This window comes from Canis lupus, chromosome 1, assembly GCF_003254725.2.
Source record: "Canis lupus dingo isolate Sandy chromosome 1, ASM325472v2, whole genome shotgun sequence".
In the NCBI taxonomy this organism is placed as follows: Eukaryota; Metazoa; Chordata; class Mammalia; order Carnivora; family Canidae; genus Canis; species Canis lupus.
Window position 1 is genome coordinate 105,157,751 of NC_064243.1, and position 15,898 is coordinate 105,173,648.

General features: G+C 41.1%; 1 protein-coding gene across 1 annotated transcript in view; it reads right to left on the reverse strand.

The window, feature by feature from the left end:
- Nucleotides 1–203: 203 nt before the first annotated feature.
- The window catches only part of LOC112643690 (zinc finger protein 347-like), a 53,409-nt gene continuing 37,714 nt past the window's right edge, over nt 204–15,898 (reverse strand). Inside the window, exons 12-15 of the mRNA XM_035699726.2 lie at nt 9,412–9,489; nt 8,909–9,035; nt 7,404–7,499; nt 204–3,125 (exon numbers count right to left, since the gene is read on the reverse strand). Coding sequence (XP_035555619.2) covers nt 1,768–3,125; nt 7,404–7,499; nt 8,909–9,035; nt 9,412–9,489 — 1,659 coding nt within the window. The 3' untranslated portion in view covers nt 204–1,767. The remainder of the gene's footprint in view (nt 3,126–7,403; nt 7,500–8,908; nt 9,036–9,411; nt 9,490–15,898) is intronic.

Here is a 15,898-nt window from a genome sequence, read left to right on the forward strand (position 1 = left end):
CAATTACAGTGGTCACCCCTTATCTATGGTTTCACTTTCAGGGGTTTCAGTTACCTGAAATCAAAGGTGGTCCGGAAGCAGATGATCCTATCAACAGTAGCCTAACTCTAAGTCACAATTCCTACAAGCCACTCCGTATCACATAGGCATTTTATCATCTCACGTCATCACAGGAAGAAGGGGGAGTACAGGACAATAAAATCTTGAGAGAACATATTCACATAATTTTTATTACAGTATATAGTATAGTATACAGTTATAATTGTTCTATTTTTAGTTTTACTGTTAATTCTTACAATGTCTAATTTATAAACTAGACTTCATCATAGATGTGTATGTATAAGAAAAAACTATAGGGCAGCCTGGGTGGCTCAGCGGTTTAGCGCCGGCTTCAACCCAGGGCGCAATCCTGGAGACCCGGGATCGAGTCCCACGTCAGGCTCCCTGCGTGGAGCCTGCTTCTCCCTCTGCCTGTGTCTCTGCCTCTCTCTCTCTCTATGTCTCTCATGAGTAAATAAATAAAATCTTAAAAAAAAGAAAAAGAAAAAGAAAAAACTATAGAGTTCAGTACTATCCTAGCTTCAGGCATCCACTGGGGGTCTTAGAACATATCCCCCATATAAGAGGGGACTTATGTACTCCATTATCTTCTGTGGACTGTTTGTATCCCCCCCAAATTCATATATTGAAGCTAGTCACAAATATGATGGTATTTAGAAGTGGGTCCTTAAGATTAAGTCATGATGATAGAACACTCATGAATAGGATTAGTACCCCTGTGAGACAGAGACATCGCAGAAAATGCCTCTCCCCTTCCCCTATGTGAGGACACAATGAGATGAGTACCTTCTGTGAGGCAAGAAGCCGACCTTCCATAGACACCAAATATGCCAGCACCTTGATCTTAGACCTTGCAGCTTCCAAACAGAAATAATTTTTTTCATTATTTTTTTCATTATTTATTCAAGACTTATCATATGTCATTTAGAAAGTTTTGAAACTTCATTATAGAGGAACTTTGCTTTTTTTTTTTTTTTAATAAATTTCTTTCTCTGTAAGCCATACAGGCTACTGTATGGTCTTATAACAGCCAGAAAGAACCAAGACAGTATTTCACCTAGTATAGATATTTACATCCTCTTACTAGAAGCTGAGTAAATGTACCACTAAAAAATAATCCAGTTACCTCAGTGCTCTCTCCAAGAAACCTTTTTGTTTTGGTCACCACTGTATCCTCAGCTCCTCAAACAAAACCCAGTACAAAGGGAGTATTTAACAAATATTTGGTAAATGAATGAACTGACTCAACCTAAGGCTGCTGTTTCATTAAGTGCCTCTGCATAAAATAAACTTCTAAGAGTTTACAGTTTTCAGTTAATCCTTTACCTTGGCCTGTAGAAACCGAATTGCTATATACATGCCCCATATCTCACCCACCTAATATTATCCCTTTCCTGATTTTTCATTCATACCAGTATTCCAGGCACACTTACTTGTGTTTTTAAAATTCACCTATTTCCTCCACTTATTGAACTAAGACTTCCTTCATTCCTTTAACAGACACAAATGGAGCAACTGAGGTGTGTGTATGTATTTGAGTTAACATCAGATTACGCCTGTGTATCAATACATATTTTTAATAGGATGAGATCAAGCTTTCCCAGCCTCAGAATTACAGTTTCTCTCTGAATATACTTTTCTGACATAATATGACCTAGAAACTTTTGTGCAACCCTTCTCCACACAGAATGTTTCTGAGTTTTTTTCCTACTGGTTTTCTGCAACATAAAATAGGACATAATTAACCACTGAAGGCACAACCACATTCACTGCATTCATAAGGTTTCTGTCCTGTGCAGATCCTCTGTTGTCTCCTGAGGGTGCACATCTGGCTGCAGGCTGTCCCACTATGACCACATTCCTATTTGCTAAGAGCCCACTGATGTGTAATGGCGTCTGACAAGCCACAGAAGGCACTCGCATAGTCACTGTATTAACAAGGTCTTTCCCCTGCATGGCACCACTGGTCTGTGATAAGCTATGACTCTCTGAGGGAGGATTTTCCACTTTGACTGAATCTCCACATTTCTCTCTTGTGTGTATTCTCTTATGTTTAACGAGGCAGGACATGTAGGCAAAAGCTTTCCCACACTCATTGCAGATATAGGGTCTTTCGCCTGTGTGAGTTCTTTGATGGACAATGAGCTTTTGCTTTGTGGTAAAGGCTTTCCCACACTCACTACATTCAAAGGGTTTCTCTCCTGTGTGAATTCTTTGATGTTTAATGAGACCTGACTTCTGGGAACAGGATTTTCCACATTCACTGCACACAAAGGGAGTCTTTCCTGTGTGGAATCTTTGATGTGCTATGAGGCACGTCTTCTGGATGAAGCCTTTCCCACACTCATTGCATATATAAGGTTTCTCTCCAGTATGGATGCGCTGATGTACAATGAGATTTCCCTTCTGGATGAAGCCTTTTCCACATTCACTGCATATATATGGTTTCTCTCCTGTATGCGTTTTCTGATGTATATTGAGCCGTGATTTCTTCAGGAAGGCTTTGCCACATTCAGTGCATTCATATGGTTTTTCTCCTGTATGTGTTCTTTGGTGTTCAGTGAGCATGAACTTTCTGGAGAATGCCTTCCCACACAGACTGCACCTGTGGGGCTTCTCTCCTGTATGAATGATCTGATGATCAGTGAGCCATGACTTCTTGATGAAGGCTTTCCCACATTCATTACATACATGAGTCTTGTCTATTTTTTGCTTTTTCTGATGCTTAATGAATTGGGACTTAGTACTGATAAGTTTTCTGCTTTCAGGGAATATAATTTTAGTATGAAATTGTTCATTATTAGCATGTAGAAAGGATTTTCCATCTCCAGTAAGATCTGCAGGGTTCTTTATTTCACAGCTTCTATTCTGGCTAAATAAAGTTAAGTTTGGCTTCACAGTTTTTCCATTTAAGTCATACATATCATGATTTTGCCTTAACATGAAATGAGTTGTGCTCTGATGAACATTATTTTCAAATGTTTTAAGTTCATGCCATTGTTCAAGATTATTCTCCATGATTTTGTTTTGTAAGTGCTCTGGCAAATAGTCAAGTTTCCAGATTTCTAGAAAAGAAAGAAATAATGAATTCATTTATCATCTTGATTTGGACAAAACACGATTAAAAGACTCCTTTGATGTCATATGCCTATGTAGTGATGACTCTATGAAATTAGAGTATCAATAAAATTCCATATTTAATGTTCCTTGCACATCAGATAAAATAATATAGATAACCCAAAAGATAAAAGTAGTTAGTATTAAAACAAAGTTAGATCATTCACAATAAACAAATGTAGATCTGACTGATTTCTAAATGAGGCCTTACAAAACATACAGAGCCTGTATATTTCACTACATGCAGTTTACCATGAGCAGCAGACCACAGGTTGGAGGGCCTACCGCATCCAAACTGGTGACAGGAAGACTTATTCACTTCACAAATCCTTACTGAGGACCACTGTCGGGACATGGTGCTCAAGCTGGGGACACACACAGAGTCCTCATGTTCAGGGAGCCTACACTGCAGTTTGATAAAACTATAAAGAGCAAAGAAGCACACAACAGGGCAGCCCTGGTGGTTTAGAAGTTTAGCACCGCCTTCAGCCCAGGACATGATCCTGGAGACCCGGGATCAAGTCCAACATCAGGGTCCCTGGGTCCCTGTGTGGAGCCTGCTTCTCCCTCTGCCTGTGTCTCTGCCTCTCTCTCCCTCCTTCTTTCTCTCTCTCTTTCTCCCCCCATCTCTAATAAATAATTTTTTTAAAAATCTTAAAAAAAAAAAAAAGCAACACACAAGGAAAACAGCTGCACGTTGTGAAAACTGGTATGAAGGAGCAATGGAGATGGAGACAGATGCAAGAAATCAAGTGACACTGTGGAGGAAGACAGGCCTCCCTGAAGGATTCATTGTCATGGTTGGCCTTGGGGAGCAATGATAATTATACATGCTGGGCTCCAAGCATATGCAACCTGTAACATCCAAAAGGGAACTCCTGATTTCCCATCTCAAATCTCCTCCACCACATATCACCTTCATCAGAGTGAATGACACCTCCACTCTTCCCTTTAACCAGGACAGAACTTCTCAGCATCTCCTGTCATTTGTCTCTCACTTACACACAGTAGCAATGCTGCCTGCCCTCTTTATAATCATAACCAGAACTGGACCAACACCAATGCCTTCCACCCTCACAGAAGCCAGTCGCTTTCTTGTTTTATAGCAGCAGCCTCCTACTTGGCTTTCCTGTTCCTGCCCCGCCAGCTTCCTGTCTACATTATAGAGAACAGCCAAAGTGAACCTTCCAAACATAAATCATATCATGTCACTCCACTCAAAACTCCCTAAAGTTTTCTCATCTCAAGAGGAATAAAGTCAAGGTCTTACCATGTCCTTGAAAGGCCCTTATGTGACCTTCTACCCCAATCCCCAGCCACTACCCCCACTGACCTTCTCATTCTTCAGACCACAGTGCTGCCCCAGGCCTTTGAACTTTCCACTTTTACTTTGGAACATTCCTTACCCAAGGAGCCTACTGAAATTCCTCATCTACCTGCTCAAATGTACCTTTTTTTTTTTCCAAATGTACCTTAATAAGGATTTCCTATTCCCCAAATCATAGCCAAGGCCAACCACTCATTATTCAGTCACTGTTTCAATGTTCCTTATAGCCATTTTCACCCCCAGAGCCTTACCTTCAACCTCCATCCATTCCTTCATCTCATGCAGCCCATATATAATGTAGAATTTCATCTGCCCTCTGTAATGACTACATCCAGACAGTGACCAACACTTCCCCCTCCACCCATACCAAAGCCAAGAAACCTACTATCATGTTGTGCAACAACCTCCTATATAGCATCCCTGCCCACTACTGTCTACACAAAAGCCAAAAGGATTCTTTGAAAACATAATTATTTCATGTCATTCCAGTACTCAAGAACAGGTCATGTTTTCTCACATTTTTTTAAAAGATTTTATTTATTTATTCATGAGAGAGAGCCAGAGACATAGCCAGAGAGAGAAGCAGGCTCCATGCAAGGATCCCGAAGTGGGACTCAACCCCAGAACTCCGGGATCACGCCCTGAGCCGAAGACAGATGCTCAACCGCTGAGCCACCCAGGCGTCCCTTCTCACCTTATTAGATGTAAAATCATGATTCCTTGAAATGGATTACTTGACTGATCTTACTCTCCCTTCCCCCTGCTGCTACTGCCTCTTTGGTCTTATTTCCATCATGTTCCCGACAGCACACTCCACTCTGTCCACACAGCTCCTTAATGTTTCTCATTAAGGACTTTGGGCTTTTAAACTTACTTTGGGCTTTTGCTTTTAAACTTGCTATGCTCTCTACTTGAAACACTTCCAAATCCAGTAGCCTGCTAATTTCTCTCACCGGTTGGCTCTAAGGCTCCGTATCAGGGGGGTGTTCCATTCCTAAACCGGAGATCAAGCCTCTATGTTTCTGTTATGGTGACTAAATTTTTATTAGAGTATTTTTCACCCCCTATGCTTATGATTCATTTGTTTATTTTAATTTTTTGAAAACTTCTCTTAGAATGAAAGTTCTTGGTCTATTTGTATGCATTTTTCTCACTGCTCTTACCCTCAAGCATACATTGCTGAGCTATCAAAAAAATAATTTTGAAAGGAATGAATGAAGGAAGCAACCACATGTACAGAATACAGTGGGGAGAGTGTAGGAAAGATGATGAAACTCTGAGCAAGATAATATGTTATGGAGATTACAGAAAGAAGAATTTCATGTTATATGATAGGTAATGTTGTTAATTGGGACCTAATGTCATCAGAATATGATGGAAAAAAAATAAAAGTTTTAGGGAAATGAACACAACAGTACAACACCTAAAATGAACAAGAAGAAAGTTGAAAATTAATAAATACACAAAGGCATTAAATCAAAGTAGAAAGGAGTTTTGATCTGGCTTAGGCAAGAATGGAGGATGCTAAAATATCTTCTTAGTTGCAATTTATGAACAAGAGACTCCTTTAAAGAAGAGAGCTCTGCAGACAGGGAACATCTAAGGTAATGCTGGGATGGCCAGGCTCTAAGAATCACAGGAGTAAAGAAGAACCTAAACTTACGGGGGGTTTCTGGGAAAGAAGATGATGTGAGTTCCTTGCACTTATTGGGCTCTCAGGAGAGTTGCCAGGGGGATGAGTGGATTACACAGAACTAAAGTCTGCTGGATCATTTTGGGGAGATGTCAATTTGAGAGTCTCCTGCAGGGAAAAGGAGAAGCTCAGCTTATTAGAATAAAATCTGAGGTGGCTCATTGGCTCAGGGAGGAGCATGTGACTCGATCTCAGGGCTACGAGTGGGAGTCCCATATTAGGTGCAGAGATTACTTAAATAAATAAGGTTTAAAAAAAAGAAAGTTTTGGGATCCCTGGGTGGCGCAGCGGTTTGGCGCCTGCCTTTGGCCCAGGGCGCGATCCTGGAGACCCGGGATCGAATCCCACGTCGGGCTCCCGGTGCATGGAGCCTGCTTCTCCTTCTGCCTATGTCTCTGCCTCTCTCTCTCTCTCTCTCTCTGTGTGACTATCATAAATAAATAAAAAAAAAAAAAAAAAAAAAAGAAAGTTTGGGATCCCTGGGTGGCGCAGCGGTTTGGCGCCTGCCTTTGGCCCAGAGCGCGATCCTGGAGACCGGGGATCGAATCCCACGTCGGGCTCCCGGTGCATGGAGCCTGCTTCTCCCTCTGCCTGTGTCTCTGCCTCTCTCTCTCTCCCTGTGTGACTATCATAAATAAAAAAAATAAAAAATAATTAAAAAAAAAGAAAGTTTGAAAGGTTAGGAGACCCAATGAGAAAATGGAAAACAGAACCTTTGGAGGACCTCAAAGTGAAGACAAGGGCACAGCAAAGACCAGTTTATTTTGGGGCCACAGCATCCAGGATGAGAAGGAGGTTAGGAAGGAAAACTCAACATTAATAATGGGACAGAAAGGTGCAATAGTTAGAAGACAGTAAGGAATTCAGTTTTCTCTTTGGAGAGAGACTTTTGGACAGTAGACTTAAATGACAAGGAAGGTAGAAGAGCATAAAGAAGGAAAGATCTGAGAATACTAAGAAAAAGAGAACTATGCAAACAAGCAAAAATTTAAGATGTAGATAAAATAAAATTGGACTAGATCCCAGAATAGGTAAAAGGCACATTTTTCTCTCAATTCCTATAAAGCAAAAGAGGTTGCATATCAGGAGAGAAACACAGGGAGGCACTGCCTACTGACCCTCAAACCCTCTCACAGCTGTGCCTTTTATCTGACCAACTAGAATATGATTTCTACAGTTCTGGCCCCCTCCAGTTCTCTGACTCACCTGAACGTGTTCGACAGGGGATTTCATTTTCCACCGTCCATGTTGGTTCTCCTTGGTCCAACTTGGAGAGCACATCTGGTTTACTGGTGTGAAAACCTGTTCATGTGAAATGACAGAAGGCTAAGCTTTGGGCTTGGGGACTGGGGAGACCATAGAATGTTACAGTTAAGGACAAAACAATTTTCACAACATAAAGGAAAAACATACTGCACTGTGTGTGCCCTCTACTGTTGATACTCTACTACAGTACTTCACTTCTGACCCCTGATATATGGGGTTTTCACACACCAAAGAATTTTGTGACAGCCAAAGACACTAATTGGGTGTCCAACAATTTAGCTCAATTCTGACATTCTCTACCTCGGGATAACTTCAGATCTAACAGGTTAGGGCTTCACTCCCACAAGACTGCACAATCTCTCCACTCCCCTCAGACTTCCCCAATCACAAGTCCAAGTTGTTTCCTGAGCTTCTGATAGAATATGTATGGATCACAGATTTCCATGACTCCTTTTCTGGTTCAATTAATTTGCTGGAAGAACTCATAGAACTCAGGAAAAGTTTACTTATTACATTACTGGTTTATTATAAACCCAGGCACAACCTGGCAGAGATACAGAGTACAAGGTATATGAGAAGGGGTGTGGAGCTTCCATGCCCTCTCTGAGCACTTTCCCCATACCTTCTATTGTTCACCAATTCAAAAGGTCTCTAAAACTGTCCTCTTGGGTGTTTATGGAGCCTTTATTAAGTAGGCATGGTTAATTAAATTAAATCATTAGCCTTCAGTGACTGATTCAAACTCCAGCTCTTTTCTCCTCTCCAGAAGAGAGATGGAACTCCATCCCCTCTAACAATGGTTGGTTCCCCTGGCAACCAGACCCGATCCTTGGGTTATACAGCAGGTTTCTAAAAATCACTTCATTAACATAAACTCAAATGTAGTTGAGTTTTATTATATAAATAACAAAAGACACCCATTTTATCTTTATCCTCTTAGAACTTAGAAAATCACAACTGGGGGATCCCTGGGTGGCTCAGCGGTTTGGCGCCTGCCTTTGGTCCAGGGTGTGATCCTGGAGTCCCGGGGTCAAGTCCCACATCGGGCTCCATGCATGGAGCCTGCTTCTTCCTCTGCCTGTGTCTCTGCCACTCTCTCTCTCAGTCTGTGTCTCTCATGAATAAATAAATAAAATATTAAAAAAAAAAAGAAAATCACAACTGTTATAGGAGCTTGTGCTAAAATTCAAGATGAAGACCAAAAATACATATATTTCATATATATGTGTATGATATATACAAACATCATAATATATATATATCACATATGTACAAAGTAAAGGCTTGAACTCAGGAGAAGGAAGAAGATACCCATGTCTCTGGAGCCAGGGAAGGCACTAAGAATCTCACTTCAGAGCAACACAAACACTACAGAGCTTTAAGAAGCAAAAAAGGAAAGGGCACTGATGGGGACCCTCTAAGTGACACAGGGCAGCTGTCCTCACCCACTGACACCAGGTTCCTATAGTTCTCCAACATCACATCCCGGTACAGGTCCTTCTGAAAGGGGGCCAGAAGCTGCCACTCCTCCAAGGTGAACTCCACAGCCACATCATCAAATGTCAGAGATTCCTGTAATAACAGTGTTCTCTAATGAAGTGATTGTCTTTTTGATGATACAGAAGAAATGTTAAAATTTTTCTGCTTATTTCCACTCTACAGGTTGTTTATAGACATCTAGCAGGGTTTTTATTTTGACACATTGTGGAAGAAACAAATGCCTAATTAAATATTTGGTAATTGTGCACTCAGTCATCCATCCATTGATCCATTGAGAAGTTTCCATAACATGTAAAAGTCTAATCTTCTCATTAACCTAAAAACACTATCCATATGTATATGACAGACAAAGGATATGTATGCTTTTCAGATTAACGGAACTGATTTTTTACAGGTCTCTCCAAATCTATTAGGGAACAAAGGAAAGAATAAAATAAACCAAAGTCACCTGAGCTTGGATCATTTTTTCTGCTCTCTGAACACAGCTGGCAGTGGAGAAGCTCTGCTTTGTGTTTCTGGATCTACTCTAAATTTCTCTTCAGAAATCTGTCTTGGTCAGGTGTGTCCCCATAAAAACTGACATCACAGCTTGTAACTTCTTCTTCCTTCAAATGATCCTTTTGTTCCTGGGGCATCAGGACCTATGGGTTAAGGAGACAATGTAGTCTGAGTGGTGCATTTCCTATGGGCCCAGATGCTGTCATTCCTCTTGAGCACTCACTTTAACACATGCCCACAGTACTACCAAATGTCCCTTTATTTGATGCCCCAGAAAGTTTATTCTTCTGGCCAACAAAGCCTGAGGTTCTGAATCCAGTGGAGGTTTTCCTTCACTCTGTGATATGTAAGTGGGGTGAGTGTGACATGAGAAGAGGAAAATGAGATATACCCCAGCATCATGCCTCAGGAGAAGAGGAATTTCAGGCAGATTACTTTTATAAAACAGATAAGACAGAAGGAGAGTATAGAGCACTGTTTTCCTTTAAACCATGAGTGCTCAGGTACCTCTTCAAATCTTTTGTACAGTCTGTGAATACAAGCACTTCAGTTTGAAAACCAAAGTACAGGGCATATCAGAGGCTTTGGCTTACAAATTATGTATTATTGTCTTATGATATCTTAGGATGTTTTAAATAGATAAAAAACAAAAATACAGAATATTGTAAATAAATTGGAAAGTGAAGTTGAAGTGCTGTAAGATTCCTGTATCAGATTCAATGAAACACCGGGACACCCACACCCCGATGTTTATAGCAGCAATGTCCACAATAGGCAAACTGTGAAAGGAGCCTCGGTGTCCATTGAAAGATGAGTGGATAAAGAAGATGTGGTTTATGTATACAATGGAATATTACTCAGCCATTAGAAACAACAAATACCCACCATTTGCTTCGACATGGATGGAACTGGAGGGTATTATGCTGAGTGAAATAAGTCAATCGGAGAAAGACAAACATTATATGGTCTCATTCATTTGGAGAATATAAAAAATAGTGAAAGGGAATAAAGGGGAAAGGAGAAAAAATAAGTGGGAAATATCAGAAAGGGAGACAGAACATAAAAGACTCCTAACTCTGGGAAACAAACTAGGGGTGGTGGAAGGGGAGGTGGGCGGGGGGTGGGGGTGACTGGGTGATGGCCACTGAGGTGGGCACTTGACAGGATGAGCGCTGGGTGTTATTCTATATGTTGGCAAATTGAACACCAATAAAAAATAAATTTGTAAAAAAAAAAGATTCTTGTATCATTGGAGAAGAGTATAAAAGTACTAATTAACATAAGAATTTGACAAAAGAAGGGTCTGTGCTGTATATAATTTCTAGTGTCATGATGAAATCTAACAATTGTCTTAATGTACATAATTTTCATACTAACAGAAGGGGGAAATATAAGGACAAGAAATTCATCCAAAACAGGAGAAAAAAAAAGAGAGAGAGAGAGAGAATAAGAAACTGAGAATAAGTGGGGCAACTGCAATGCACTTAGATGACTTTTTAATCAAAACATATTAAAAGGGGATCCCTGGGTGGCTCGGCGGTTTAGTGCCTGCCTTCGGCCCAGGGCATGATCCTGAGGTCCCGGGATCAAGTCCCACATCAGGCTCCCTGCATGGAGCCTGCTTCTCCCTCTGCCTGTGTCTCTGCCTCTCTCTGTGTCTCTTATGAATCAACAAAATCTTTTAAAAAAATAAATAAACTATAAAAAATATAATAAAAATGCATAAAGTATAATTACATTGACACACAGAAATAGGCACAACTAAATAAAATACGATTAGGAATGATATTTTTAATATGACAAAACTGTAAAGAAAAGGCTTAAAGTGCTTGATTATCAACAACTGGACGATTAACTGCCTTTGGGTGTGAAGATGCAATATAATTGGGAAGAGGCTCACAGCACACCTATGGGTGCTGGCAGCACTCTGTTTCTTGACCTGGGCAATGATGGCTTTATATAAAAATATATTACTTTCATACAGATTAACTTGTAGATCTTTTAAATTAACAAATAAATGGAAGTGCTCAACAACGCCAAAAGTCTGTTCTTTAAAAAGACCAATAAGGGCAGCCTGGTGGCTCAGAGGTTTAGCACCACCTTCAACCCAGGGTGTGAACCTGGAGACCTGGGATGGAGTCCCATGTCAAGCTCCCTAAATGAAGCTAGCTTCTCCCTCTGCCTGTGTCTCTGCCTCTCTCTCTGTGTATCTCTCATGAATGAATAAATAAAAATATTTTTTTAAAAAGACCAATAAAACATACACATTTGTAGTGAAATGGATCACTCAGGTAAAATAGACATTTTTTTATCTTGAAAAAATGCTATGAACATTTTAAGGTCACTAAGCCTGGATGAATTCATAATTTTATGATCTAACCCTCCCTCCTGAAAACATGTTAACTCCAGACAATATAGCAGGTGAATTTTATGGGTAAACAATTGGACATGTATATCCACTAACACCTAACTGCTGAGTAGACCCAATGCATGGAGATAAGAATAAATTACAAACATTGGAAACTGGAATGAAAATTAAGGTTATACTCAGTATCATCAGGGACCCGGAAAAAGATTTAAAGAATTACTAACATAAAAGAGAGAAAATAAACAAAAGAGAGAGAGAGAGAAAATGCTCCTCCAGAAACCATTAGCAGATTTTTGCTTATATCTGGCTAGAATTGAACATTTCACGGAAATTCGATCATTAGCAATGGGAATTGGAACCACCATGATTAAAACCAACCAGTACTTACTAATAAACTGAGATGTGGGTCACCTTCCAGGAGGGACGGATACTAAACAAAATGGAAATTCTGTTAGCAAAGAACAAAGTGTGAATGTATGTCAGGCAAGTAAGCAACCATGTTCACAGCTGCTATGTAGTAATAAGAGGGGAGTTCAGAGGTTGACAACATTTTCTGCAAAGGGATAAATACTACACATTTTCAACTTTAAGATCTCTGTCACGTGGCGCCTGGGTGGCTCAGTCCGTTGAGCGTCTCCCTTCAGCTCAGGTCATGATCCCGGAATCCTTGGATCAAGTCCCCAATCTGGCTCCCCGCTCAGTGGGGAGCCGGCTTCTCCCTCCGCCCCTCTTTCCTCCCACTTCCTGCTTGTGCTCTCTGCTTTCTCTCATAAATAAATAAATAAATAAATAAATAAATAAATAAATAAATAAATAAATAAATAATTTTTAAAATCTCGTCACAAGGACTCAATTCTTCCTTTGCCGCGCGGGAAAGCAGACATAGACAACGGCTAACAGACGGGGGACGGGATCGGCGGTTTAGTCCCTCCATCAGCAGTTAATCCCTGGACAAAGGCTTTATTATCTTTTTTTTTTTTTTTGGACAAAGGCTTTAAATACACACGAACACACACACACACACACACACACACACACACAAAAGGGTAATACACACGAACATACACACACACCCAAAAGGGTTTCGATCTATAAACATACACAACCAGAGGGTTTCAAACTATAAACACACACACACACACACACACACACACACACACACACACACACCAGGTTTTGAACTATGTTCTGGGCTCTGCAGCCTCTGTCCCAGCAGCGGAGGTTGGAACCGCAATCAGTCCTCACATGCATGTCTCTGTACCAGACACTGATCACACACATCCTTACGAATCTGAAACCCGGGCCAGACACCCTGATGTGATGAGCATCCACTCGAGGCCTCAACATCACTGAGCCCCAAAATAAATCCCCCACCAGAACCAGACGCTTAGATCATCGTAAATGATCTGCACCACCCGCACCCCCGACAAGTGGACCGATCTGTAGAACCCCAAACTCTCGACAGCTTGGACACGGTGGTTGGTCTCTACAGACCCTAAACCGTCTTAATGACCTCAACAGTATCCCAACCACAGTCAGGTGAGTCAGACTCTCACCCGGTTCCTCTCACTTTCACCTTCGGCTCAATCGATCCCCGCCAATAATTACATAGGTTCACCCTACTCCACTTCCACCCTGTGAACATCATGTCATCCTGTGAGAAAAACAAACCTCCTATGGGGCAAAACAGGAAAAAAAAAAAATCTTCAAGGAATAAAAGCACGTACTTACCTGATTTTCTCCAGACCGAATGGAGAGCCTAAACCGAACACTTCCGCGAACTACTTCTGCTGGAAACGTCGCCCCGAATTTTCGTCAGCCTATGGCGGCCGAGGAGGACCTGAAGACTTTGAAGCATGGCGAACAACTATGTGTTGTTATTTTCAGGGAGGTAATATGTCCGCGCCCGCTCTCTGTGGCTATGGGGGCGGCCATGTTTGGACACCTGATGTGGCACAAGGCAAAGGGGCGGTTTGAGGCCGCAAGCTAGGGATGGCCGCGATAGTGAGAAGCCACTCATATCTCATTTCCTCAGTGTTGACTCGTGTGAAAAATACTAGATTTTCAGAGACTCAAGATCCCGGAGGCAAGAATGGTGTGAGCTAAATCGTGTTCGCGAGTGGGGCAGGAAGTAACAAGATCAGAGTGTATACTATCCACTCTTTATTTTTTTTTTCACTCTATTTTTTTAAAAAAAGGAAATTTCAGAACAGTCAGTAGAAGTTCAGGTGTGGATGATGCAGCAAGGAAGGAACTCTGGAAAAAAAGTGGAGAGTGGAGGGAGTAAACGGACACCCACGGAAAGCTTGTGGTGAAAAATTGCTTCCAAGAAGCTGTTTTTAAGAACAGAAAGATTTTTGGGCAACCGGTACAGAGTTGTTTTGGTACAGAGTTGTTTTGGGGTTGTTGAGCACAGTAGTCAAGAAAGAATTCTTGAGTGTTACCGTGGTACAACTTAGTAAGTTTACTTAAGTAGCTCGGGAACAGGACCCCTCCGCGGAAAGAGATGCCCTTTTGTATCAAGCTCCCTTCTCAGTGGGGAGTCTGCTTCTCCCTCTCCTTCTGCCCCTCTCTAATGCTCATGCTCTCTTTCTCAAATAAATAAATTCTTTTTTTTTTTAAGATTTTATTTTATTTATTCATGACAGGCAGAGAGAGGCAGAGACACAGGCAGAGGGGAAGCAGGGGGAGCCTGACGTGGGACTCCATCCCAGGATCCCAGGTTCATAACCTGAGCCAAAGGCAGACGCTGAACCGCTGAGCCACCCAGGTGTCCCAATAAATTCCTTTTTGAAAAAAGAAAAAAAAATTACAACAAATCTTGCAGTGAGAATGTTAAGAATTTGGAATAATGAGAGGATCAAAATAGAAACAACATAATTGAAGATTTTATAAACCTCACTTTAATGCCTACATTTTATGTGGCTCTAGTTACCATCCTACAAATTCACCAAGATATTATTACAGCTGCTTACTACTAATCATAGAGACATGCATATACATTTTATAATATGGAAATATGTTTACAATGGGAAATTAAGTGACAAAATTATACCTATTTTTCCCAGTTTATTAAGATATAATTGACATAGGGCAGCCCCGGTGGCGCAGTGGTTTAGCGCCGCCTGAAGCCCGGGGTGTGATCCTGGAGAGTCGGGATCGAGTCCCATGTCGGGCTTCCTGCATGGAGCCTACTTCTCTCTCTGCCTGTGTCTCTGCCTCTCTTTCGCTCTCTCTGAATAAATAAATAAATATTTTTTAAAGAAAGATATAATTAACATAAATTATATCTTTTTATTTAAGATCGTATTTATTCATGAGAGACACACAGAGAGAGGTAGAGACACGGGCATAAGGGGAAGCAGGCTCACCTCGGGGAACCCAGTATGGGACTCAATCCCAGGACCCCGGGATCATGCCCCGAGCAGAAGGCAGATGCTCAACCACTGAACAACTCAAGCGTCCTGTTATACCTATTTTTAGTAAACTTTGTATTTTTGGAAAAATTTAGATTAACTTAAAAGTCACAAGGTACCACAAAGAGTTCACATATACCTTATTCAACTTCCTCTCATGTGACCACTTTATATAATCATGGTACATTTGTCAAATTAAGAAAAAAATTGTATAATACTCAACTAAATTAGATTCTATTCATATTTCACAAGTTTTTTCATTACTCTTTTTTTTTGTCCAAGAATAATGCATTTAGAAATCATGTTTCCTTGGTTTTCTCATTTCTTTTTTTTTTAAGATTTTATTTTTTTTATTCATAGAGACAGAGAGAGAGAGGCAGAGACACAGGCGGAGGGAGAAGCAGGCACCATAGAGAGAGCCTGACGTGGGACTCTATCCCGGGTCTCCAGGATCACGCCCTGGACTGCAGGCGGCGCTAAACCGCTGCGCCACCGGGGCTGCCTGGTTTTCTCATTTCTGTGACCATTTTTGTCTTTTTCATCTCTCAGTTATTTTGAGGAGTACCGATCAGGTCCTTTGCATATTGTCCATCTTTTGGGTTGGTTAATGCATTTTGGAAAGACACCTAAGGCTTGAAGTCCCTTTCTCATCG